At 36.0% G+C, this 27,431-nt stretch overlaps 1 protein-coding gene across 1 annotated transcript; it reads left to right on the top strand.

Moving 5' to 3' along the window:
• Nucleotides 1-27,431, top strand: GPM6A (glycoprotein M6A; the record flags this gene model as incomplete). The annotated part of the gene is made up of 5 exons (XM_010146911.1): nucleotides 1-193; nucleotides 11,527-11,683; nucleotides 23,605-23,758; nucleotides 25,962-26,038; nucleotides 27,342-27,431. Coding segments are annotated over 5 exons (671 nt in total), but the record flags the coding sequence as incomplete, so codon positions are not given.

Genomic DNA, 27,431 nt, shown 5'->3' with positions numbered 1-27,431 from the left:
GGTGCTTCGAGTGTTGCATCAAATGCCTGGGAGGTATTCCTTATGCATCTTTGATTGCTACCATCCTGCTGTATGCTGGGGTTGCGCTGTTCTGTGGTTGTGGACATGAAGCACTTTCAGGAACCGTCAACATTCTGCAAACCTACTTTGAGATGACAAGATCTGCAGGAGATGTTATTGATGTCTTTACCATGTAAGTTAATAGTTTCTTTCAATTGTTTCCTTTAAAAACTGCTGAAAAATTCCACAGAGGATATAAATTTGACTAACGAAAATGTCTTGTGATGAAAATCATAGAAAAAATTATTTGGATAAGCTCAGCAGATTAAGTTTTGACAGACCTGAGATTTCTACTGTTTACAAGCAATTTATAATATTATTAACATCCCATACTTATAATTTAATTTATTACTAAACATTACTTTGTAGAATATTGCTGGATCTTTTACATACATGCTTGTTTTATCCTTTTTATTATGTGATAATTTCTTTGCTGAAAAGTGTAAAAAATAAAAAAATAAACCTTTATAGCCCAAATAGATAAAGCCAGGAGTGTGTAACACATAACAGATTAGTTGTGGGAATAAACACAAAGAAATTGAAGAGTTGTGCAGAACCCTGAGGCATGACATGTCAAATCTCTATTGCCTCTGGTTTTCCTGGAATGCATGTGTTTTGAATGTTTGATACTTTGCTACTCTTGAAAACCTATTTCTGGAAGGACTTTTTTTTTTTTGTTGTTGTTGTTGAGCATCTCCTTCCATTTGGTAAATTAATTACATTTAACAAAGCAGTTTACTGTAACCTGGAATTAAATGACGCATTTCCTAATGTCTTTAAAATTGTCGCTTTAAAACATAATTTTCTTAGATATTTGAAATACAAATTATTATCTGGCTGCTAATGGTCATAACTAAAGCTGAAGGATCCTGTTCTCAGATTTGTAAACCTTTTCTTTCATGAATGGGTTTTGGAGAAGTGAAGTGAGTTGATCATCCATCAAAACATTGACCTCTTATGGTGGATCGTTCCATGATAATGACAGTTCAGTGCTTAGCAGTGGTCAAAAAGCAAATCAGGTATCAGGAACTACTGGGAAAATCATAGAGAAACAGAGAACATACTTATGCCATTTTCCATCTTTCATCGGTATCAATACTTTGTACAATATTCGTGCCCCAAAGGAAAATCATAGAGAAACAGAGAACATACTTATGCCATTTTCCATCTTTCATCGGTATCATTAATACTGTGTACAATATTCATGCCCCAAAGAAGGGAAAAAGGATGATTAGAGTGATAAAACAGAACCTATATGGTTAAAAATTGAGCATAGTAGGACTCTTTAAACTAAAAAGAGGGTGATTAAGAGCTGTTGGGCTAGAAGTCCGTAAGTTCACAACGTTATGAATGAGGTGTGCAGGGTTAGATTGTCTTTCTCTTCCAGCCCCAGAAGTTTGAGGTATCAGAGGAAACTAATAGGCACCAGGTTCAGAAGGCACAAGTGATGGTAGACCTGTGATGCTGGTTGCATATTGTGGATTTCCAAACTTCCATGGGTTCAAGGGAAGACTGGGTCATCTTGGAAAACAAATCCATTGACTCTTTCAAATCACATACAGACTTATCCAGCTCAGGAATTCCCAGAAGCTAAAATAGTGTGTGGGGTGATCCTGTTGACTTGCCTGCTCTTTTTTATATTAATTGTCTGAGATAGGAAAATGAACAAGATATATATATCTTGTATAGCTTGGTATATATAGATATATATACTTGGTATAGCTGTTTTCATGATAGAAACAAATCTTCTAACTTTAGTAGTGCTGTATTATTAACATCCTTCCCAAAGCTTCTCTCTGAATGTTAGCTGTGTTGTTTGTGGAACTAGTAGCCAGAAAGGAGACTGTACCAAATAAGTACCACTATGCCATACCCAATTTTTTTTCTTGGGACCAAGAAGTTTAGATGTTCTTGTATAATAATATATTAGGTTGGTGGGAAGTATGTGACTTTGCCTTTTTGGCTTGTCATTTAGAATAATGGGTCTGACTAGACTTGGCGGCTAAGGTTCATTGTTATCTTGAATGAAAGATCAGTCATTTTATTAGGTTCTTAGTCCCTAGGAAGCCATTAGTGCAGAACAGCCACAGATCGATGCTTTCTCTTCATAGGAAGTTTTCCAGCTTCCCTCCGTCAAATACTTAAGTGAAAATATCAGTCAGGAGACATAGTTTAAATGCATATAACTTACTGGAGATGATTAAAGAACTGTAAAGGTAGATTATTTCTTGACATTTAATTGTCTGTCTTAGCTAGTAGCTTTTTGATTTTTGTTTTGTTGTGGTTTGTTTCCTTAAAGATATACTTAATTTTTTCCTTGGCAGACATCCTGGAATCAAAATTTCAGTGAAAGATGCCTCTAAAGTTATTTCTTAGAGGTGGAGCAAATATTTTGACTAACAGCAGATGAGCCATTGCTTTTAACTGAGTAAACTGTGTGATTCTCAAAGAAATTTGCAGACCTTAATTTTCTGCATGCTTAAGAAGTTATTATTCTGCTCTTTAAAATAATTTGGTAGGGAGAAGAAAAGCTTGGTATTTTGTCACAAGTGTAGATTAACAGTTGGTGATACAAAAGCCCTATGGTAGTTATATTGCTTTGGATGGACAAAAAGCAGAAAGAAAAAATATGTAAGTAGAAACAAAGAGTGCAGTGTCTACATTCTTAAAACAATATATAATGAAATGAAAATAAAACCTAGTTGTTTATTGTTCTGATTAGAAATAATAAGAATTAAAACCCCAATAAATCTAGCAGTGTGCCCTACTACATTATGCTTTTTTAAGGTTATTTAAGACATTTTAGCTCTTAATGCTTCTAGTGCTGTGAAGTGTCTCAGGCTGATCTGGAGTCCGTCCTTCTGTGATAAATGTGCTAGGCAGATGCTGCAGTGGAGCAAAGTGTGTTAGACTCTGTTTAATCACGCTTGCGGTTTCTGTCTATATTTTCATTAGCACTGTCATTCAGAATAAAAATCAATCCTTGTCTGAAAGCTGCTTATGTGGGTGGTAAGAAATAAGGGCTTTTTTAACTGTGCTCACAACTGAGTTAGTCCTGAACTCAAATAACACAACTCACAAGCCTCCCTGTATCTTGTATCTTTGTTGATACAGCTACTCATTGCAATGTAAAAGAAGCAGCAGACCTCTGCGGAGCAAGTAGGCCATAAAGAGGGCATAAACCAGATCTGAAGCACTCAAGTGCCTAAAATAAAAGCCATAGTACCTAAATCCAACAAAGACATTCAGAAATGTCCATATCGACACCCCTGAGGGCACCAACCTCTCTGACTACCCCTGCTTGGCCTCCCCTCAACCTGCCCACGGTCCAGGACTCCATTTCAGCCCAGCCTTGGCCTCTCAGTCCCTCACCATGGACTCAGCCAGCCATGGGGCTGGACTGCCTTGGCTGACCCAGCTGACTCTGGCTGCCCTGCTCCCTGGCCGGGGTCGTGGGGTGGGCGCGGGCTGCCCCAGGGGGAGCCCTCATCCCAAATTGTGCCCTAATGCTTGGGGAGAGATTAATTGTTTAAGAACCTGCAGTAGGCATTGAACTCCAATTAGAGGGCTCTGCCTTTGTTGTTTCAGCCAAACCCAGCAGACCTCTGGAACAGAAGCAGCGGTCTGAATGCTGGCTGTGCAGAGTGGAGATGGTTCCTAATTCCAGCTCCCCAACCCTCATCTGAATTCAAATACTACATACCTGCTGCAGTTCATATTTGCTTTGGAAAAACTAATAAGCAGTCAATATTTATACTTTTAAAAATTAAGACCAAGTTTTGCAGCTGATTTTAAAATTCTTGGCAGTTAAATTAATTTTCTTAAATTTTTTATTTTCTTTCCAAGCTAATATATGGAATGTTAATGGTCAGTAATTCTGAGGTATTGGAGACATCCTGGAGAGATGCTGGGTGGGGTAGAGATGGTGCTTTTGTAGCAAGCTTTCAGAGTAAAGAATGGTATTTGCTTGCTTGCTTGGGTGGGGGGGGAAATAAAAATTTGGTTTGAAATAGGGTGCTAAAAACAATAGTTTCTAAAAAGTAATAACAGATTTTTTTTTTTTTTAAAAGGATTTTGTCTCAAAGCGCTGGGTTACAGCCTGACTTGAGTTTCTTCAGGGTGACACAAGTAAACAGAAACTCTAAACTCTTGAAAACTAAAATCAAATGTATTCAAAATCATGAGATTACATAGTATATGGACAGGTATTTCTTATGGAGAGAGCATATCTTCAAAAATCACAAAGCTGAATGAGGTAGACTTTCCTTTCTTTACACAGTCATTTCTAAATCCATGAACCTTTAATAAATTGGATGGTTACGAAGAACATTTGGAATTATCAATTAATGACATTTTCACTGGGACTAACTGGTAATTATATTGCTTTCTGATTCACTTTCAGAAACTTCATTCTCTGTAGTCCCAGATTTTCACTGCTCTAGCAGTAGGTGCTTCCTCCCCACCCCAACCAAAGAAATGCCTGTTTGGGGATTCAATGTACACAAGTCATAAGCTGTTCTTGGGCATTTACATTTCTTCTGTGGATGTAGAGTGGTTATTTTAGTTCCTTGTAATTCAAAGAAAATTAATATGGTGGTTTAAATTATCCTGAAAACTGCTTTTATATTTTAACAGTTTTTTTAACAGATAATTTAACTGTAAGAGGTGAATGGTTTATGTTGCCTATTCGTCAGTTTATCACCTCTGTAGACTTCACTGAAAATGAGTAATATGCTTGAGGCTGATGTGATATTCAGTCATTCTCCTAATAACTTAATAAACTGCACTGAAAACTGTATCTGCAAAGCATTGGGTATAACTAAGTTCGATTACTTAATCGCTGATTTTGACAAGATTCAGAAGTCAGCAGAAATAGATGTCTGATTATCAAACATGTACTGTATGAGCTGGAGTTTTATATTTTTCTGGTGTGTGGAAAAAATTCCAGAAGATGGTTTTTTTTAGAAGTCAGCAGCACAAGGTACTTTCGGCATATTTCTCAACAGCGTCTTTTCACAGTTCTTTCTCTTTAGTATGCAAGGCCAGTTAGTGCCATCTGTCACATGCTTGTCATATATAGGCCATGAAACAAGGGAATTGCACTCTTAAGAGTGGAAAATGAAGAAATCTTCCTCATAGAAACATTAACAACATTTTACTACTACAGTCAGAAGTAATTCAGGTCATTGTAAATTCTCTTCCTTTTGAAGGTGTGAAACCAAATAGTAAACTAAGTGGAGTTACAATCTGTAAATCTGTTGTCACTATCTTTGTTGGAAGTGTCACATACTCTATTGGAGCCACCTTCTTACAGCTAAAAGTTTCCTTCCTTTCAGAATGTGAAACCCTGTGTTCCAGGTGCTGTTGTGTCCAAGTCTGATGCTTGCTGATATCCATTCTCTTCATCAGTGTGTAGTCACTGTTTATGAAAAGGGTATTATTTAGTAATATACATATATATGTGCAACAGTTTTCATCTGAGGAAACCCAAAGGAGCATGCATAGAGGCTTTTATATCCTCCTCCTTAGTATTTGAAGCCATTTTTTTGAGTGGTACACACATGGATGTTATTCTGATCTTATGTTGTCCTTTGTTTTTGTTGGCTTTACAGCTCTCACAAGTTAAATATTAGTACCACTAAAAATATTGTTATTGTTAATATTATTACATTAATATTAATGGAATACTGTGAAAGGTATTACAGAGAGACCTGTAGTTAAGGGTAGTTGGTATGAAATATGATATTTACAAATATTTGCATTAGACCATGTGATGGTTCTGTTTCAGTAATCTGCTTAGTATGCAGTCATATTGGTCTGCCTTTCCCTATACATGTTTGCTCTCTTACAAAATCTTGGCATTCTTTAAATCTGAACTTAAATTATGTTTTAAACATTATTTCTATTATGGGAAGCAAAACATGTAAGGCTCTATATCAGGACAAGCACTTGCTAATTTATGCAGGGCTCTGTCATAGTATGTCTGGAAACAGCAACTATGCTAAAGAGCCCTTGGAGATGACCCTACTAGATCTGTAAGAAAATTCATCTGGGCACCAATTCAGCTATCTGAGCCTATGAACAGAAAAAAGATACAGGAAAGAAGTGAATTTGTACATGGTTTGCATGTACCAAACTAGTAGGATGACTGCCTGTGGTTTAAGTCTGGGTGTCTACAGTTACTTCTTTGGGATGTATACTGCCTTTTTGGAGGTGTATATTGCCTTTTGGTAAGGATTTTTTTTCACATTCCCAATTATATAATAGTATCCAAGTAGTTATTTAAACAATAATTTATTTTTCCTTTATATACAAAGTAATATATTATCTAGCGATTCATAGAATCATGGAGTGGTTTGGGTTGGAAGGCTCCTTAAAGATCATCTCCTAGTTCCAACACCTCTGACGTGGGCAGGGATAACTTCCACTAGACCAGGTTGCTCCAAGCCTCATCCAGCCTGGCCCTGAACACTTCCAGGGATGGGGCATCCACAGCTTCTCTGAGCAGCCTGTCCCAGTGCCTCACCACCCTCACAGTGAAGAATTTCTCCCTGATATCCAATCTAAACCTCCTGTGTTTCAATTTAAAGCCTTGTCCTATCACTACAGGCCCTTGTAAAAAGCCACCCCCCAGCTTCCTTGTAGCCCCTTCAGGTACTGGAAGGTGCTATAAGGTCTCCCCGGAGGCTTCTCTTCTCCAGGCTGAACACCCCAACTCTCACAGCCTTTCATCATAAAAGAGAGGTGCTCCAGCCCTCGGAGCATCTTCGTGGCCTCCTCTGGACTTGCTGCAACTGGTCGATATACTTCTTATGCTGAGGACCCCAGAGCTGGACGCAGCACTCCAGATGAGGTCTGCTTATATCAGAGAAAAACAGAAACTTATCAGTAGATGTAAATACTTACTGCTAGTTACTTGCCTTTCATACAGTATTTATTTCAGGGACTTATGTTGGACTCAAGTCTTGCCTGATACCAACCAACAAACCAACCAAAAAAAACCCCAAGCCCCCCAAAACTGGCAAAACTGGCTTCCCCCGATGTATTTCTCATCTTTCTAAATTGTCTATGCCAGCTCTAAAAAAATGCAATTTTTGCTTAGGAATTGTACTATGATAATCTTACTTCTTAGTACTTTGAAAGTTTTTGCATTTTATTTTTCCTACTGTGATTTTTTCTTTTTTAGCTGAAAAAAACCCAGTAGGCAAAATATATCTATCTGTGAAATGGATATAATTACCTGAATCTGTTTACGTTCAGAGAGTATAGGTGCAGTTTACTAGCAATTATGTGCTATTCAGCACCATTAACTATATTGCAGAAGATACGTTATAAATTCAGGAAGACAAATGTAAGGCAGAATTATAAATGTTGGAAAACTAGTTCCACAGTAATACCAAGTACTCTGATGGGCTAGGCCAACTAAACCAACTGTATCATTAGGCTTTTGTTGCTTGTTCAGGCTCAAGGGTACACATACTTCATTCAAATAAAACGGTTTTCTGGACAGCATGAGAATCATATGTCACAGGGCAAAGCAATGTGGGATTTTTTGTTGGTTGCAAAAACCTGCTACACACAGACATGATTATTCAACAATTAATCTTATTGCTTGCTGATTTATTTTATTTTTTTAATCATTGAATTTGCTAAAGCACCATGAAAATACACTAGGAAATCGGCAACATTGATCCAACTCTGAGAATGTTTTCACACACCTCTGACTTGTCTCTGCTGGGATGTCTAATCCGTACTCAGCTACAACCTGTTCGTTGAGATGTTACCAATGATGGCTTCCATCACTAACTCCTGTCAGAGGAAGAAAGTGTTTTCTCTACAGCTATTTAATATTAATCTTGTTGGATAGAATCCAGATTCAGATTAATGAATTAGGAAATACCCTTAATAAGGAATAAGTAATGACCCAGAAGCAGAAAAAAAAATTGTGATTTAAATCACAAATTAAAAACAGTGATGTGTGTTTAAAAACAGTCTGTGTGTTTAACGTTTCTGAAAATCGTGTTGTGAGGAAAAGCAGATCTGGAATCCATGGAGTGTCTACAAGGTTAAGACAGTAATAAAATATGGTTTAGTTTATTCTATTTTAAAAAAAGGCTTCTACTAATTCAAGATGTTTTTCACAATTAATTTATGTTTAGATAATTATTCTACCCAGCAACCTAGGTTAGTACGTGCATGATCAACATGAATTTGTTAAAATAGCAGTTATCTTCTCAATCTTCATTATCTTCATTGATTGCCTTCTAATAGAAATGTTTCAGCATATTAATTATATTATTACACAATATTCATAGGACTCCTGCATTTAGTGAAGAGGTGTTCAAGATTTCTTTTTGTTCTTATCATTTACTGTGGCTTTAGTCTTCACCCAATGTACACCTTTCCAATCCTGTCAGGAGTACAGAATTTATCTTTGTGATTTTGTCTCTTCTTTCTTTGCTCCTTACCTACCTCTTTCCATCCATTCCAGCCTACACAAGTATGCCCTCTTTGTCCTTTTTCTTTGTCCTTACCCTTCTCTCCCACTGGCTCATGTTCATCACCCCTTCTGCCATTTGCTTGTACCTCCCTGGTTGTTCTCATGCTCTGCCTGCAGCATTGGAGAATTTGCTGAAACACAGATGGCAATTAATCTCCCCAAGTTCATCCTCCAGGAACCAAATTCTGTTTTAAAGAAAGGCAGTCTCCATTATAAAAAGCCTATATTTTATTATCTATTATAATTTTATTGGAAAAATCAAAGTTTATGTGAAATTTATTAGATGGTTCAGAATAGTTTAATACCAACACTATCCCCAAAACTATATATATATAGAAAATGTTACTGCTGTAATACCTTTTTTTTTTAATACAGCACACTAAATGTAGCTATATTACAATACAATTTTATCTCACTTTTTAAAGAGGTAGTTGAGTGATTATTTCACAATTTTTGTTTATAGTTTTACTCTTTGCATTATACAAGATCCTTTCTCCTTGGAGGAGGTCTGGCTATTTCACCTCATGTATTTTGTTTAGTAGAGATTTTACTACTCTCTGTGAGCGTATGGGGAAGAGACAGATTTCTATATTTGGCTAGTGTATAGCTATATGTATTTTTTGCTTTTGAAAGAAAGGCTTAAGTGAAAGTTATTCCTTTAGTTACTTATAAGGTTGAGAAAAAGCAGAGATCTTTTAGGTGACTTTTTGATACAAGCAGCTCAGTGGGAGGCTCAGCACAGATGGTTTAAAGGGCTGTTGCAAGGGCTGAAGTAGTCTCTGGACTTCCCAAACGTCTTAATCTCTTTAGAGCAATCATAGCTTGTAATTTCTACAGCACTGAGCACACAGAGGTCTGTGAGGAGCTGCTGTTGGCAGAACTCCCACACTTCAGCCACTGGTGGAGGTCGAAGTGTTGTAAGGTGTAAATCCTAAGAATTGGAAGAGGTCTTATGGAATAGTCACAAAGTTGCTGTCTGTTTCTTCTACTTTCATCAGTAATGGCAAGATAGGCTCAAATATAATTTTCCCATTAAAACAGTGTTACACTGGCTGAATTACTCTAAAATTAGGGAAATGGTATTTTACAATGTAATGGGCAATTATATGTATGAAAATCACCTAATACTGTCCATTGCCTTAAATTTGTTACACCATTTTGAAGAGTTCATGATCTATTCCATACAGATATCAATTTACCTTCGTTTTCACTTGAGTGTGAAAGAAAAAGTGATGTGGAAAAAAGCTGAAAAATTATCTATTCCATACATGATCTATTCCATACAGATATCAATTTACCTTCGTTTTCACTTGAGTGTGAAAGAAAAAGCTGATGTAGAAAAAAAACTTTGGTTTTGGAATGCTGGGGAAAAGCATATCCTGTTTCATTGCCAGCAAACCAGTTATCGCCTTCTGAAAAAATGCTACAGTAGGTGCCAAAAGCATTAATTTATAATACTTTCTCCACCTCCATCAGATCTTAAGTAGAATTACATTTTAATGAGACTAATGCAAGCTTAAGATACATTCAGTGAATTTGTAGACACAATTACACAACTGAAATAGGAAATGTAAACTTGGATGTGACTTTGAATCTCTCGAAACCCATCCCAAACTCAAAGATAATGTAATGGGGTTCTGAATTTTTTCATTGTACTGTACATGCAACACATGTATTGAGAGTTGGTTTTTGGGTGGTGATGAAAAGGCTGATCCTGAAGAAATGTTATCATTAAATATTTTTATTTCATAACAATAAAAATCTTGATCTTTATGTCTTGAGAAGCGTCCAGTTTGGTTAGTTGTTTCGTGAATGTCAAAATTCATCTTGAAGAACCTAATGGGTTCTTCTTAGGAAGAACCTAATTTTTTAACTTTGTTATGAGCTGTTGCTATCTTGACCTGGAAAATATGACTGGAACTTAGTAATGTCTTAAACCTGCATATTACCACTTTCTGAAGAGGTGCACAACTCCTGCTGTGTCATACTGAGAAACTGGTAGCTTGCTGGGGCAGGTTTTTTAGAGAAGTCCAAGTAGGAAACACTGAAACCTGATCCTAGACAATGGTCACTAGGTACGTTTCCAAGTTTAGCTGAAACACTTAGAGCAGAGAGGTGCTTTCAAACATCTTTTCACAAACCCTGATCATGAGAGAACATTTAGGAGTCTCCTTGTGATACTGTTCAGCTGTTAGACAGTGCTGGGCAGGACAACCACATGACATCACAGATAATCTCCTCTGTAATACACTGAGCCTTCAAGGGCCCTGCATATTACACTGTAAGCCATCCTTCCATGTCTTGAACTTTGGGTCTGTGAAATTATGTTTCTAAAGCCCCATTTTAGAAGAATGCCAGATGATCTGACCTTATCACTTTCGTAATAACATGTTTCTGGTTAAAAGTAAGGGATCTCTCTTGATGACGTTATCATTCTGTGCCAGACACTTAGTCCATTGAAGAATAAGTGGAAAAATAATAAAGAGGAGAAGATAGCATAGGTTGGCATTGCACCTTGAGAACTACTTGCACATGTAGAAAGGTTTATTGAAGATCGTGACAAATATATTTTCTATAACCTAAGTGTGGGATACAATGTGTTACTCAGGAGATGTGTAGGATTCTTGTTTCCATTTATTTTCTTTTTTTTTTATTTTCCACTTTATTTTGAGGAAAATAAAATGAAAATTAACTGAATTTTAAATTATTCTGACAAATTGTGCTGGTTTACTTACACATCCATTTTTATGCTTTATTAAATAGTTCAGGGTTTCTTATATCAGTGCTACTTTATTCCAAAGCTCGCTCCTGTCCTCGGCTTCAGCTGCCATTGTAGCACATCAGCACTTAAGCTAACTCCAGTGAAGAAACTTAGAAGCTTAGTGGATCTGATTATCTCACCCTGAAATTCCAGAGTCAGCTTTAAATATTTATGCAGATAATTATTTTTTGCTGTTCCTGTACAGGATTGACATCTTCAAGTATGTGATATATGGTGTAGCAGCTGCATTCTTTGTATATGGCATTTTGCTGATGGTGGAGGGATTCTTTACAACTGGTGCCATCAAGGATCTCTATGGGGATTTCAAAATCACCACTTGCGGCAGATGTGTCAGTGCCTGGGTAAGTGGTTACAAAGGCTTTTGTACCTATGACAATTTCAGCATGTTTTATACATTTGTAGTGCCTTGTGATGTTGTTTTGGTGGGGTTTTTTTGTTTCTTTCTGATATAATATTGAAGTATTTTCTGATACCTCAGTTTAGTGGTTAAAAATCATAGCAAAGGAAAATAGTGTGTTAGAAATGTTCTCCATATTGGTTAATCACTAAGCAACTTGCTACTTAGGAGCAATTGACTCCAATATATAAATGAAAAAGCTTATTATCTCAGCAACTTAAGCTGTTTGGGATTGGACTATAAGTTGTACTGAGCAAGAAATATTTTTCTTACTAATATTTTCACGGTGATTTTAGGAATCTTGCTTGTTCCTCTTTGGGACAAACTGAGACCTGTCATCAGATATTTTTTTGGTTTTAAATGGCAAACAGACCATTATTTACTCATACGTTAACTCTGATTCGGAGACACCATTCACTTCTGAGACTGGAAAAATTAGTTACAAAAAATTATGATGTGTAGTGCGACTGAAGTGGAAGTTTCTCATACTAAAATTGTTGACTATTTGAACTAGGATTATTTTAAGATCACTGTTCAAAATCAGATAAGTAACTATATTGGTATTTCACCCTTCTGCATCTAAGATCAGTGGCTTGGACAATTGGTAGCTCCTGGAGTTGGATATTTCTGAAAACACCATCAGTATCAACAAATCATATTTTCTGATTAAAAATAAGTTATTAAATACAGCCAGTTATGTCTGGGTGTTAAGGTACACTTAATGTTTTACTATATTTACAGTAACTGATATATAAAATAATATCCAGAGGAGGGTTTCCTACTGCACTTTCCTACAAATGTCAACATTTATTAAACTGGAATACAGGCTAGGAACAAATAGAGGCAATAGAGAATATCTTGCAGTCACATTAAAGACTATAAAAACTAGCATTTTGAATATCCTGACATTTAAGGTTAAACTGAATACAGATAATCTGCACATTGGAAATTGGGAATATGGTATGTATGACAGCCTTACATAAATGGAAGACGCTTCACAATAATGCTGCTTTTTCATCCTTTTTTCTTTTGTTCCTGCCAAATGTCATGGTTTGATTTTGGCACTTTGACTAAGAATTGTTTTGAAGCCTTTAAATAAATATATAAATAAAGGCTGGCAACATTTTAAATAAAGAACAATCATTGGTTATATCAACATTGCTTTCACATCCTGGAAAGAAATGTGTATCTCTATTCACTGAGAACCTACTAAACTAGTTCCAATTCCATGCAGAATAGCAAATTTTGCAGAACATTATTTTTTCTTCACAGCTCCCATAAATACCTGTCCTCAGTAATGCAGCAGAGCAATGCTACATCCTTTCAGTTTTGATGTCTTTGTAGTATAAACTGTAATTGTGTTCTACGTATCTAGAAGAAATGAACAGCTGAGTATCTATTCTATGCTTAAAATCACTGTTATTATTAATGATTCATTAAATTTATTCCTTCAGCACTTTATTTTTCTCATTAGTAATTTGTAATGTTTGTGTTGTACTTTAAGAAACCTTGGGTTGATATACATTATGCATCTAAGGTTAAGGCTGCATACAGGTTATGATCACAATTGAAATAGGCCATCGATTATTTTGAGTTAAATATATTGTTGTTATTATTCTTGAAGTTAGTGGAAATCTTTTTCTTTTCCCTGGAAAATCTACATTTTGATTGCTTTTCTTAATCTGATGATATATCAGTAAGATTGCCATACAAATGTTTAGAGCTATTTTGGGTTATTATTCTGGCTTTTACTTCTCTACTCTAGAGTTTTGAAAATAAGAGAGTAAATGCAGCATTTTTGTCAAAACTTGGGACCCTTTTTGACTAGGTTTATTTTGATTATCTCACATTGAAAATTCTTAAGGGATAGATAACAATTTACATTAAAAAAACCAACCAAACAAACATAAAACCCCACATTTGGAATTAGAAAATATTTCAGTCCAGCAGTGATATGTTTATAATTCAATCAGTTCCTTAAAGCATGCAGTGATATGAAGAAGTAAGTTCTAAGAACAACAAAGAGATGTCTGGAGAGGTAAGTCGAACCTCATCAGTACTCGTGTGTCAAGCCCAGGTCGTTCTATTGCTATGCAAATTTGCTGCAATAAATTTTGTTATCTACAGTTGCCAAAAGGTAGATATGCTGTTGAAAAGGATTGACAGATACTACATGTTGAAAGAAAACTTCCTTGTATAAAATCTTGAGATATTAATTTTGTAAATTAATAAGCTGTCGAAGACAGTTGGTTTCTTTTAGCAATACCTAAATTCTAAGAGAAATGTAGACACAACTTATTTGTTGTTTTGACAAATTTAAATTATAAAAATGGTTCCACATTGAAAAAAAACCCTTTGTAAAAATCCAGTTGTGACTATGACATCACATGAAATTTCCTGTGTATTTCTAAATACCAGTTTAGCTTGTTAAAATCTGAAAATGAAGTCCTTCTGCTTTACCACTGTCACCAATTACTTCTCATTAATATTTTGTATGATCATATTTGTTATGTCTGTGACTAAACCTATTAGGAAAATGAAGGAATAAAAAAAAATCAACAAGAACTTTCAAGGGGGAAAAGATTGGTTTAAGTTTGTACAGACAAGCTATATTTCTCATTGGAAATCTGAAAGGTAACTTTTTTTTTTCTTATCAAATATTCTTCAAAAAGCAGGCTTTTTAGAAGACTGAAGGCCAACATCTATATAAACTTTTCATGTGCCCTTCCTGACCTCCCTCCTTCACTGGGACTAGCTCACATCCTAGCTCCGCGTGGGCAGAAGGATTTTTTTTTTTTTTGCCAGATAATGGAAGAAGACATAGCTCAGCCTAACCTTTCCAGGGATTGTACAGTTGATTAATCAGTCTAAATGAACATTCAGAGGGTTAGCATCCAAGTCATGCCAGTGCTGCTGTGGTGTGTACCCTCACAGATCTGAGAGAGGGCCTGTGAAAGTGACAGTGAAGAGTCTCATTGGCAGCATTTTCAGAATTAATTTACCGTGAAATTAAAACAGAAGCAGTATAACAACACCAGTCACATTTAAGGAGGGATGACAGTGGTTTTAGTCTTTATTTTTCAATGCCTGAACATGCTTTTAGAGATTTAAATAAACAGACATATATTAACTGTGCTGCAGCATGATTAATGAAAAATGGGAGACAGGCCTGAAGCCAACTGTGGCACTGTATATTTGTGATTTAATACCCCTCCTATTTATATTCAGGTAGCTTGATCATGGAGGGTCTCATTTACGCCTTGTTTTAGAATGTCTGCTTACGGAGTCAAAAATTAAAGAAACATAAGTGAGGCTTTTTTCCTTCAAAAGTCTTACTCTTACAAAAATTCTATGCTGTGAAATAGGAAAGCAATTTTTTGAATTTCATCGGATAACATTGGATAAAGATTTTATCCTGACAGTTACGTTTCTATTTCTTTGTATCTTACATTTTAAAAGAAACATATCTTCCGTATCTTTTGTATTCAGGAATCTTTTATTTTAGTGAGTGAAAAGGGTTTTTCTGCCTTTGAAAATTATTTTAGCTACCTGAGTACCTATGTGCTATTTGACCCAAGCTTCTTGAGTGCTTAAACTAAAACTTGAACTTTCCACAATATTTCCAGATTTTATTTTGAAAAAAACAAACAAACAAACAAAAAACCCCCCCACCAACCAACCAAAACAAAAAACCCCAAACAAACAAACACCAAAAAAAAACCCAACCAAAGAAACAAAAACTCCAAAACCAAAAACCAAAGAGGGAAGCTTTGAAGATGTTTTGAAAATTATTTGAAAAACCATTTGTAAGGGATGTGAACTTGTCACTTCATCTGGCCCTTACCAGACCAGTTATTCTAGCGGCAGTGAAATTGCATCAGATTGACCTTTGATTCTTTCTGTAACAGGAGGAACAGAGCTAGTGAAGGGTCAGCTGGCTTTCCCATCCAGAACAGATGCATCATTTCTGAATGCGAGAAATGGAGCTCTTCTTTCTGAAAATCAGATACCATATCTGTATATTCTGGTGTAAAAATGCTGAGCAGACAAAGAGAGGGGCCTTCATTCTGACTGAATACTGGTCTATCGGAGAAATGCAGAATCCTTCATACCACTGCTTCTTCATTCATGAGAATAAACTTCTCTCCAAGGCAGCAGATGTACTCATGGGTCTAGAATCTCTTAATCCAATCTTAAATAAGGAAAGCACCTAACAAAACTCTTGTCCCCATAAAGATAAAGTAACCAATCACAAAATTGCAGAGTGCTAGGGGTTGGAGGGGACCTTTGAAAATCATCTAGTCCAACCCCCCCTGCCAAAGGAGGTTCATAATGCTGTAGTTCCAGGCACTGACTTGGGAAATGGGGAAGGTAAAATTCATATGATTGTCTGACCCTTCAGTCTGCATAGTTTAAAAGCAGAATAATGACTTCTTGCCATAAATGACCCAGAAGTTGTGGAGAAGTTAATTTCAGAGGGAATGTGTTGTGGCACAGGTGTATCACACCTAACTAGGAATGTTGCTAAGGTTGCCAAGAGAAGGGCCTATGCTCCCTCAGTAGTTAAAAGAGAGAGAGGGTTGGAGGGACTTTCTCAGTCCCTCCAGAAATGGATTATAAAGAAGTACCAAAAAGATAAATTATAAAATTTTCAGGGAAAACCTAGTCTTGCATCAGTGCATAGGTGTCTTCAAACTGAGTATGATCTAATAGTTAGTGGATTTGTTTACAAAGCAAAGTTTCAAAAAATTAATTTGTTAGAGAACCTTCTTTTTGTGTTTCTGATACAGCTGTGGAAATATCCCCTTCTCTGCTACTAGTAAATTAATTCAGTCAATCAGAAATGAAACCAGATTTTATAGGTATCTCAATAGCTACAAGCAATAGACAACATGCAGAGAATATTTCAGCCTTGAAACACAAATTTAAAGGAAATTTTAGAAAAATGTATGTGCAGATCAAAAGCAGAAAGTTACAGTGAGAAGTGCTTTTAATTTTGTGAAAATCCATTCTTCATCCATCTAAAATATCTATAGAATCAAGAAAATGTTTAAAAACTCCTAAAAAGCCCAGTTCCATAAAATGGATGCTTCAAGATTTAAAATTTCAGGGATTTAGTTTTCTGGTAATGGATTTGAACAATCTAAGGAATATCACATTAGTTAGTATTCAGTATATGGATGAATGCAATTAGGCAAACCTGAGAAGTCTGCCCCACCATGAAGAGTTGTTGGGACCGATACTGGGGTTTAGTTTTGGGGTTTTGTTTTGTTTTTCTTTTTTTTAAGCAGTTGACTTGAATGCAAGCCAAGAAGAACCAACTACTTGACAGCAATAGCGTAGCATGAAATGTATCCATGTTTCAACAAGGTTCTTGGAGCTGTGCCTAGGAATATAATACGTCAGAGAGAGAGATAGGATGAATATGTTTTGAAGGGGCAATAATAAATGTCCAACAAATGAATGTTAGCTATGAGAGTGATATTTTAGACCAAGCAGAAAAGACTTTGTAAGTGTATATATTCCGTAATTTATAGTATGTTTAGTGGTAATATCGGAATATCAGTCTCCTTCCAGCAGCATTATATGGAAAATGAGATAAGTTGAAATATTGTTCCTTCATCGTCTACTTGTGTTCAGGAATGAGGCTCGTAGGAGGTGCTAGGTAGCATGGAAACGAGAATGTTAGAAGAGGCCATTCGGTTGTGAGCTACTTAACAGTCCTTCTTCAATATATTCAGTATTTTCATACTGTGTGTAGAAAGAGGATGTATGAATGCCAAGAGAGGTTGGCTAGGGTGGCAAAAGAGGATCTTAACATACTAAGCATTGATATATTATCAATGAATTTAAAGACATCTGTATAATTTTTTCAAATTCTCATTTGACCACATAAGAAAACATCATGATGATTTTATGATTTAGTTTTAAATAAATAAGAATAGTATTTCTGGTTCTAGAAAACCTAAAAAATTTAATTAGGGAGAAAAAGCTGTTTTAACATCTATGATGTTAAAATCCTTTCCAGAGGAACTCAGCAAGTTTTCCACTTGCTCTCTCTTGTATTTGCATATAGAGAATTATACACTCAAGATGCTGTTGCAAAAGACATTGGAAAGAGGTCGAAGTATTTATGTAGAGATTCTTCTTAAAAAATGCAATAATTGCAAAATTCTGTTGGATGAATTCTGAACCTCACCATCGTAAAAAGAACCAAATACCTGTAGTGTAAGAATACAGATTGTGAACAGGAAGAAAATATCTAATATTTACACTGATCTGTGAGAAAAGTTTATTGATCTAAGGAGGTTACTGGGGCTGGACTACAGGTGTAAGGTGGTAGGCAGAACCTTGCAGTATGGAAAACTGAATGCAAATTAGAAGTAGGTTTGGGGTAGGAACAGATGTAGTACTTTGAAGTCTGACTTCTTATAAACTGCAGAAAGAACTATGTGCTCTCTCAGTACTACTTGATCAAGACAAAGTTCAGTGTTTGAGAAAATAAGTGCTGGCTGCAATGAATAACTTAAAAGGAGTATGTAAATGTGCAGAAGGTGCAGTAGCATTAAGTCAGAGTAATTTGTCCTAGGAAAAATGGACAACCCTGGTGTAGAAGGTCAGAAAGCCAAAGATCATTTATGAGCTTAAAGCTGGGCAAGTTGCTAAAGCTAAATACGTTTTTATTAGTATTGAAATCCTATCTATAGAGGATGGAACATGAATGTGATATTAGAGAGACAGAGCAAAGCAGGAAGAAAAGATCTTCCTGTTTGTGGTTTTGAGTTGCCATCAAATGACAGACATGGCCTTGTTCTGATGTGCAATTGGGAAACTGCACCCAGAGCACGACCACACAATGTACTGTGGAGGTCCGGTGCCTCCCAGTGTTCCAGTTAGAGACAGGCTAATCCTGGGGCTCATCTTCCGGTGATGTTCTGCACTGGTAGGGTCTCATAGTGAATCATAATAGGTTTTTGGCAGGATGGAAGAATGTGTCATCTGTTGATGCAGTTTTCATCTCTGACAAAGACTGTCAAAGAGAATGGCTGAGCCTCTGAAGAGGTTTGGAAAGGACTTAGATCATCAAGCTGAAAGTAAACAATGAAGTTGTGTGTGAGAGGACAATAAATCTAAATGAGATGTAAATACAGCAAGGTGTACATCTTACAACTCTATGGGTTGAGAGCTCATGTCAGGGAGTTCATATAAAACAAGTCTATGACTAAATTCAGAGGAAGTGTATATGTAAGTACTGAGTGGTTTGGAACAAAGATAAAATTACCAGGCAACGTGAGGTTTCTGGAGTTAAGTTTTATTCAGGCACTCCTGAATTTGTTGCTATGTTTCTATATTATCTTTTCCTAGTAAACAGCAGTGTCATCATACAATAAAATAAATGGAGTTTACTTTGTTTCCATGTCAATCCATCTCTCTAGCAACAGTACTTTTTAGATATGCTTCTCACTGTCTCTGTCCCTAGGGTCACTGAAGCAATCATACAATGTTTCTTCAGGGATATTAAAATATGTATAACAAAACTAAAACAAGAACAGTGTTTGAAATTAATGTGCTTTTCATGGGACTAGTACCCATAAATTTTTAAAAAGAAGCAGGAACTAAAAATCTTGACCTTATTAAAATAGATAGGATTTGGGTAATGTTTTCAGTCGAAACAGGGTTTCAACCAGCTATGACCACCACAAAAGCTGTTATGCTGTTTACAAGCTATTTCAGATCATGGTCTGGAATCTCAACTTCCTGACACTGATCCCTGCCACAGATTTTCTAAGAAATGTCTTTCCAGAAGGGTTGATGATTTGCTTACTTTGATAATTTATGATTCAGGAAAGCCATTACTAGCAATGAAAACTTTATAACATACTGCAAGAGGGCTTCACCAGCCATGGAGTTGGTATAAGAAATTAGCTGCTAAGGAGGTTAATGATTGTTTTTTTCAAATGATTATCTACTTTATCTCTTCTTCCCCAATGTGAACTGAGTATAGATTAGTGAACTTTTATCTTCATGGTTCTGTAGATGTCTTTATCACTTCCAGTCTGTTTTGGGTTTATGTATTTGGCTTCTTAGAGTGAAAATTGAACTGATCAGAGAAATTAATTTTCACTACCAATGCAATACATAAAAAAGAAGAAACTGTGTTAGCCCTTTAAGATGCTGTACTGCTATTTTATAAGTCTTTGGCTTGTCACGTAGCAGAATGCTACTTCAAAGGAGAAGGATCCCTTTGAATCTCAGGAGAATAAGTTCTGAATTTAATTCCTGGAGTGAACAGACTCCTTAAGCATTTCTTGTAAGGTTTCTAGAGCAAAGAGGGAAGATTGGAAGAGCAGAGAAAATTATCTAAAAAAACTACTTTAGTCCTTCAGCTGTAGTTAAAAAAAAAAAAAAAAAATCCACAATTTCATTCCATTACAACAAGAATTTATAAGCTAACATCTCCTGTGGCTGAAATTAATAGTTTGTTGTGCAAGGTTAACCTTTTGTTTTTGACTGCCCCTACGGCAGAAAGTATATTATTGCCCAGATCACATTTTGTGGTTTGCTTCACCATGATATCTTCCAGGAGTAACTCATAGCTACCAAGTGCTATAATATGAAGTTTTGCATTTCAGTTATTTTTACATGAAACAAAGGAAATTTCTCTATTTTTCCCTCCATAACACTTCTTGGTGATTTTGGGCATATCACTGGTCACTGAGTCTTCAGTCAACAGTACCTGAAAGAGAAAAAATAAAGTTCTTTTTCTAAAAAAGGTTTTTAAAATGAAATCAACATTTGATTAACTTTTTTTCCTGAGATAATAAACCAGAGAGATTGATGTTTTTAAAAGAAAATCTCTTCCATAAACAATCAGGCAGTTGTCTCTAAGAAGACAGCTCTTATGACTTCTGGCATCTATCATCTGACAGATTTATCCTGCTATTAATCTATGCCCAAGGCAGGGTTTTTTTTAGACCTTAATAAGCCCTATTTTTTCCCCCTCTTTGCTATACCAATGCTTTGTATTATCTCAGCACAGATTGTTAAGCAAGCTTCTTAAGTAAGCAAGGCTACAGAGTTTCATCCCTACTAGAGATAAGAAAATAAAAAGATATTAAATAGGAATTGTGATGCTCATAGTAAGGCTCATCTTTTTGCTCCATTTGATGGTAATCACAGAATGGGAAGATTCCTGAATCTGTGTGGAAGTCAGTCTTAAAAACAGTTACTAGAGTTCAGTAATATAACTATCAAATATTTAGTTCTCCATTAAATTATTATGCATGTACTATACTATGTACTAAATTCGTTAAATGTTATTTAGCTAAGAAATTCTAGAAGGAGGCTCAAATGTAAGGCCTCAGATTTACCAGTTTTTAGCAAACTCATAGAATACAATCTAAGATGTGGGTTTTACCTTTAAAATACGTGTAGAATATGGTAAACTGAGAATTTAAAGGCTATTCTGAGAATGCACAGAATACCCTTTATTCTTATTTCTTGCTCCTGATTTAGAGAAATTGAGTACAATGCTTTAGCTTGTTAATAAATTAAGGTCAGAGCATTTTAGTTGGGGATTCATAGCCCTGAAGTGAATCTATATTTCCAAGTAATTTTCCAAGTAATTATTTGTAAATGAGTGCCTGGGGTTGAACCAGATGTTGTCTCATTAGCTTTAGCACTGTAATATGGAGAGGAAAAAAACCCCAGAACAATAAAGGAGCAATAATGAAAAATAAAGAGGACTGTGTACAGAACAGTATTTACTTGTATTGACTATTTTCTCTGCACTAGATGGAATAGAATTTCCATTATAAAAAGCAACTGGCACACAGAAAAGTCTACCGTAACATTCAAGGGTATACATTTATTATAGACTTTGCTATCACTTTCTATATTTTGTCAGTTGATTTTCTAGTAAGTGTGTTTTTGGGAAAAGTTGTAAAGGAAGACAGCCATTATCTGCATGAATACATTTTCAAAATCTTTAAACATAAATTAGACACATCAGTTTCCCTTTTAAACTAGTTTGATGTTAAGGGAAAAGTTAAAAGGGTTCATAACTTACAACCTGGCAGGTAAAGCTCAAGTGTTGAGTCCTAAATAAAGAAAACAATAGAAAGCAGATACCCATAGTATTAACAGAATACTTCTACTTTTTATTGCACTTTATCCTTTACTCTTCTGCATCCTTCTAATAATTATTTTTAGTGCTATAAATTCTCCAGCTCTTCAAACTACTGCAGAAAGGCTCATCTACCTAGGGACAATCAGGAAAATTAATCTGAATTGAATTTTAAACTGAATTAATTAAACTACATTAAGTCCCCACATAAATACACTTCCTCAGAATTAAAATGGCTTTTATTTAATATTCTTTGGAAGTGAGTTAAAGTAAATCAAATTAAGGTCTCTCTAATATTGCTTGATAATGTCCATCCTATACCTTCAAAGTAATAAAACTACCTCACCTAAAATTAAAACCTTTTTGTTTTTTGGACCGCTTTTCCTGATCAGGTCAACATGGACAAGCCACCCTCCAATATTTTTTACTACAATTTACAACCATTTTGAGTCTGTCCTTACCTGATTTCCATAAATGAAATCTGTACTTATATTAGGATTTTTCTTTATGACCTGATGTGAGAGATACTACATTAAAAAAAAAAAAAACAACCCTGGACAATGTGTTCCATCTTCCCCTTATTTACTCTCTAAGGCCTAATTTTAAGCAGACTGTGGACCAGCTTATTCAGCTTTCAAAAATAGCTCTTATTTCATATTCTCAGAGTCAATGTTCTTCTGTGGTAAGCAGCTAAAAAAATGTTAGTGTGCTGAATTTTTTTTATTTCAGTAATACATTTAGATCCATCAGCATTTCTGAAGCCATTACCTCTTGGGGCTATTTGTATTCAACATTTAGAGACTGATTATCTTCCACATCAAACCATGTAGCACCTTCATATCCTTTCCACAGCATAAAATGAAAGGGTTTTGAATGCATCTGCTAGTTTTCTCAGGTTAGCAGCAGAGTAGTAACGTAGCATGCTTACATATTTACAGAAGCTGGGTGTGCCAGCATAACTACCGGCCCTGAAGGCAAGTAGAGTTCAATGACTTCTACAGGCAGATTGCTGTACTCTTGAGCTTTATGGCTAAAAAAAAAGATGTGTAGCCTTTGGAGAACACGTGTTGCAAACCATGTAATTTAACGCGTTTCTTGTTAACAGAGCTAAGCACCCTAGTTTGTTCTGAATGACAAAATCACTTGAATGTGGGCCTAAAATACGTCTAAATACAGTAAGCAAATGGCAAATATATTGTATCATTGGTCCATTGCAAAATGGATTTGCCAGTGAGATTCTGTGACAGCTATGGATAATTACATGTTTTTGTTAAGACCCAAATTTTAAAAGCAAAAGCAAGCAAAGTCTGTAGTATTTCATTCTGATTTTTTGCATTGTGATTGATAGTGGAAAAAACAACCATGTGGCCTCTTGTCTAAAGTTTGGAATAGTGGTGACGAGAGAGAGAGAGAAGCTTCACAAAGCATGCAGCTGTCTATATTTCAGATGTGGTGCTTTGCATCAATCATAGGCCCAAGAATGACAGGAATGTAGGGTAAGCTTGCCCTTCTGGAAGCATTACTACTTGTTCTTCAGAAACATCATGTTAGTGCCTGTCACTCACATTGGCCAGGTCATGAATTGTATATCAGACCAAAACTGGAATTCAAATAAGGTCAGAAACAGACAAAACCAGTCAGAAATGTATTTCTCACTTCACTGTGGTTCCTTTTTTGCAATGGAGTATCAATTAACATCTGACTTACAACTGGCTTTGTTTTCCCCTCTTTTACTGCAGTTTATTATGCTGACATACATCTTTATGTTGGCCTGGCTTGGTGTTACAGCTTTCACTTCTCTGCCTGTTTACATGTACTTCAATCTGTGGACCATTTGCCGAAATGCCACTGTAGTAGATGGAGCTAATCTCTGCCTGGATCTTCGCCAGTACGGTATGTTTATGAAGAGCACTAAATATAAAACAAGATTTCACAAAAGAAAGCATCACACTGCTGTGCTTCCATGTATCTGAAATGCACTGTTTCAGTGTTTCTGAAACAATTGTGAAGCACCTTTTTCTACCCTTTTTCCCAGTAGTCAAGTCAGTATGTAAGACATGCTCTGCATTTCCAGGCCTGACAAAATTGAATCAACATTGTCCATCTTACTAGACTACTAAAAATTTGGGATGAGGATTCTGTATAGTCTCTTCTTTTGGAATTGCTGGAACTTGTCTAAAATGCTTAATTAGTAATTTGTCTGGAGAACGATTCTTTAACCCTGTGGTAGGACATTGATTTGCAGATGTGAGATCCTAGGTTACCATCTTCTCTGCAAAGCCTAGAGGTGAATGGGGACAGGACATGACTGATTGCTTGCAAAAATTTTGATGAAGAGCAACAACACAAATAATAACACTAAGAGGCTGATGGAGAGAGGGAGCAGAGCTAAAGTCTGAACTATGAAGGTTAGAATTAAGTCAGGATGTACACATATGTGTCCTTTAGAGGGATGGGAAATTTGGATAAAAGGGGTTTTGGAATCTTAAAAAGTCTGAGAATTCTCATGTTGGTGATGATATTTCAATTCCTTTCTGCCACAAGACTGATTTGAATCTAAATGTTCTGCCCTCGATGGTTTCTCAGCCCAAAGAGATTTAGGTAGTGCTATTCTTATAAGGTAGTACCTCGAGTCTTTATTTTGTTGCCTTGACCTAATATAAAACTGCCCATATTTTAAATTGCTATTTAGAGTTATTTTTAAAATGCTGTATTTCTTGGGAATGAAACAGTTTGTTTCATATTAAACATTTCACTTAACCTGAAACAAAATATTTCACATTATTGTTTTCGCAAAGAAAAAAAAAGTATTGATTCTTCCCCCTCCAACCCCCAGCATGACAAGTGAGTTAAAAAAGCAATTATCTGTACAGATCTCATCTCATCAAGAGTATGCATTTGTCTTTTTATAAACTTTTGCTAACAGTATTGAGTTTTATTTTATTATTAATTCTATTTAAAAATTTGCATAGAACACTAACATGTAAAATGCATATTCTGTGACCATACTTGTTTCCTGTAAATTCAGCTAAAAGCTGCTGATTACTAATAGGAAAGAACAGTACCATTTTTCATAATAACCGAGTTATAGTAGTTTGCAAGCTAGTGTTTGATTTCCTACCTGGACATTATAGAATCATGGAATGGTTTGGCTTGAAAGGGACCTTCAAGATTAGGAAAAGGAATACAACACAGCAGATTCTATTCTTGCTCACAGAGAAACTATTATTACAGCAAAATATATGTGTGGGTGACACTTTTTTTATAACTTGTGAAAGAAGAGATGTAGCAGCTCAACATGTCTGAAAACAATATGTAACATATTTTTCTACATGAGGGTAAAGTATGTTTGGGGACACGGTAAGTATAAATATTGGTTGCAATGAAGTTTTTGGGGTTTTGATAATTGTGCTAATCGAATTCAGGAAAGAAGATGTTTTCAAAAATGTCTGAAAAATTACTGTATGTATGTTTCCTACTAGAGCTTTTACTAAAAAGATGATGTGTTGCTTTTCTGATGGCTGAAATTCATGGAATCATAGAATGGTTTTTGTTGGAAGGCTCCTTAATGACCACCCAGTTCCAACCCCCCTACCATGGGCAGGGACACCTTCCACTAGACCAGGTTGCTCCAAGCCTCATCCAGCCTGGCCCTGAACACTTCCAGGGATGGGGCATCCACAGCTTCTCTGAGCAGCCTGTCCCAGTGCCTCCTCACCCTCTCTGGGAAGAACTTCTTCCTGATATCCAATCTAACCTTCCCCACTTTCAATTTAAACCCGTTGCCCCTTGTCCTGTCACTACAGGCCCTTGTAAAAAGTCCCCCCCAGCTTCCTTGTAGCCCCATCAGGCACTGGAAGGTGCTATAAGTTTCTCCCCGGAGCCTTCTCCAGGCTGAAGAAGCCCAATTCTCTCGGCCTGTCCCCATAGCAGAGGGGCTCCAGCCCCTGGAGCATGAACAAAAACCTGATTTTATTGTTAAAAAAGGTTCTGGAAAGCAGAGAAGATTTTGTATTTGTTAGCTTTTCTAGCTCATATGAAGTAAGCTGCTATGTACTAGGAGTACTAAATACTGTGAATATTTATTCTGGTCCAGGTATTGTAACTATTGCAGAGGAAAAGAAGGTTTGCACCACATCGGAAAGTTTCATCAAGATGTGTGACTCTAATGAGGTGAATAAATTTGATATTACTTTTGGCAATCCATAATATATGTTACAGTATGAAGTAACTGATTTGTGTTTTCTTCCTTCTTTTAATGTTCTAATTCTAGCTAGGGTGATGTAATAAAATTTCATGGGAAAATACAGTCAGCAAGTACTTTTCCTAGACTTTTATCACATACTAAATTTTGCCAGTGAAATTTCTCCAACCATTTGTTTTCTAAATACAAATGCAGTCGTATTTTTTTTTTTAAGAATTACATTGTCATGTATATTTTTACTGAGATACTTTTGAAAGCTAATGCACCTGCTGCACAATGAATGGGTCTCTATAATGAATCAGTGTTTGAAGATCTTATGATTACTGTTGTGACAGGAGAGTAAAGATTTCAAATGGGTTTGACCAAATCTTTCAGTGAGATAATAAAAACTGGTAGATTTTTCTTCTTAGTTTTTCCCTTAGGCAAAGGACACCTATTTTGCTGCAGCTGAAGTGTCTGGTTTTCTTTTTCAAATATTGAGGGATGAAGCAAGGACAAGCAAAATTAGATGTATCTAAAACAGAAAGAGAGGCTAAAATCTTGATCCCTCTGAAGTCTGGAGTGTTTGCTAAATGTTTCACTGGGTCTTACTATGTACGAATACGTCTGCTTAGAGTGTAGGTACACAACCTGCCCTTATACAAAAAACATCTAAGAAAATGTAACCCTTGCTCTGCAGTCAACACTCAGTGGCTGCTGTGTAAACCAGAACATTGAAAATAAACCCAAATGTAATCGTTTGGTTTGGGGTGGAGTCAGAGAGGGGGGTAACTTGGATTATTTAAGTAACCTGGTTTACATTAGAGCAGTATAAACAAATTTACTTGGCAAATTTAAGAGTGAAGTATATCAATATATGGGGATGGAAAGCTACAGCTAAAGAAGGGAAACGGGATTTTCTTAGGCTGTGTCTGTCACTAGAGAAACCATCACAAGCATTTGTAGAAATGATAAGGTAGTATTGTAAGTAAAAAAGCCCAAAAAACTAATGCTGGGGTGTTTGTTTTTAAATAACTATTTTTCTTAATATTTTGATTTAAATACTATATTTTAAAATAGAATTATGATTTATCCCTGATATGCATATTGTAACAAAACAAGCACAAGCACAATGTCATGTAGAGATGTTAACCTTTTGGAAAAATTATTAGTAATCATTACTTTTGTAGGTGCCAGGTCGGCACCAGGAAGGAAATTATTTGCTCTGTGTTGTTTTGACTTTGTGTTCAGTTTCTGTTTAGTGAAAGTCCCTTTCTTTATCCCCCTCTGCAGCTAAACATGACATTCCATTTGTTCATTGTGGCACTTGCTGGAGCTGGAGCAGCAGTCATTGCTATGGTAAGCTATCCTGTTGTCATCTGA

The sequence above is a fragment of the Eurypyga helias genome, unplaced genomic scaffold, assembly GCF_000690775.1.
Source record: "Eurypyga helias isolate BGI_N326 unplaced genomic scaffold, ASM69077v1 scaffold2490, whole genome shotgun sequence".
Classification (NCBI taxonomy): Eukaryota; Metazoa; Chordata; class Aves; order Eurypygiformes; family Eurypygidae; genus Eurypyga; species Eurypyga helias.
This window is presented reverse-complemented; position numbering and strand designations above follow the sequence as displayed.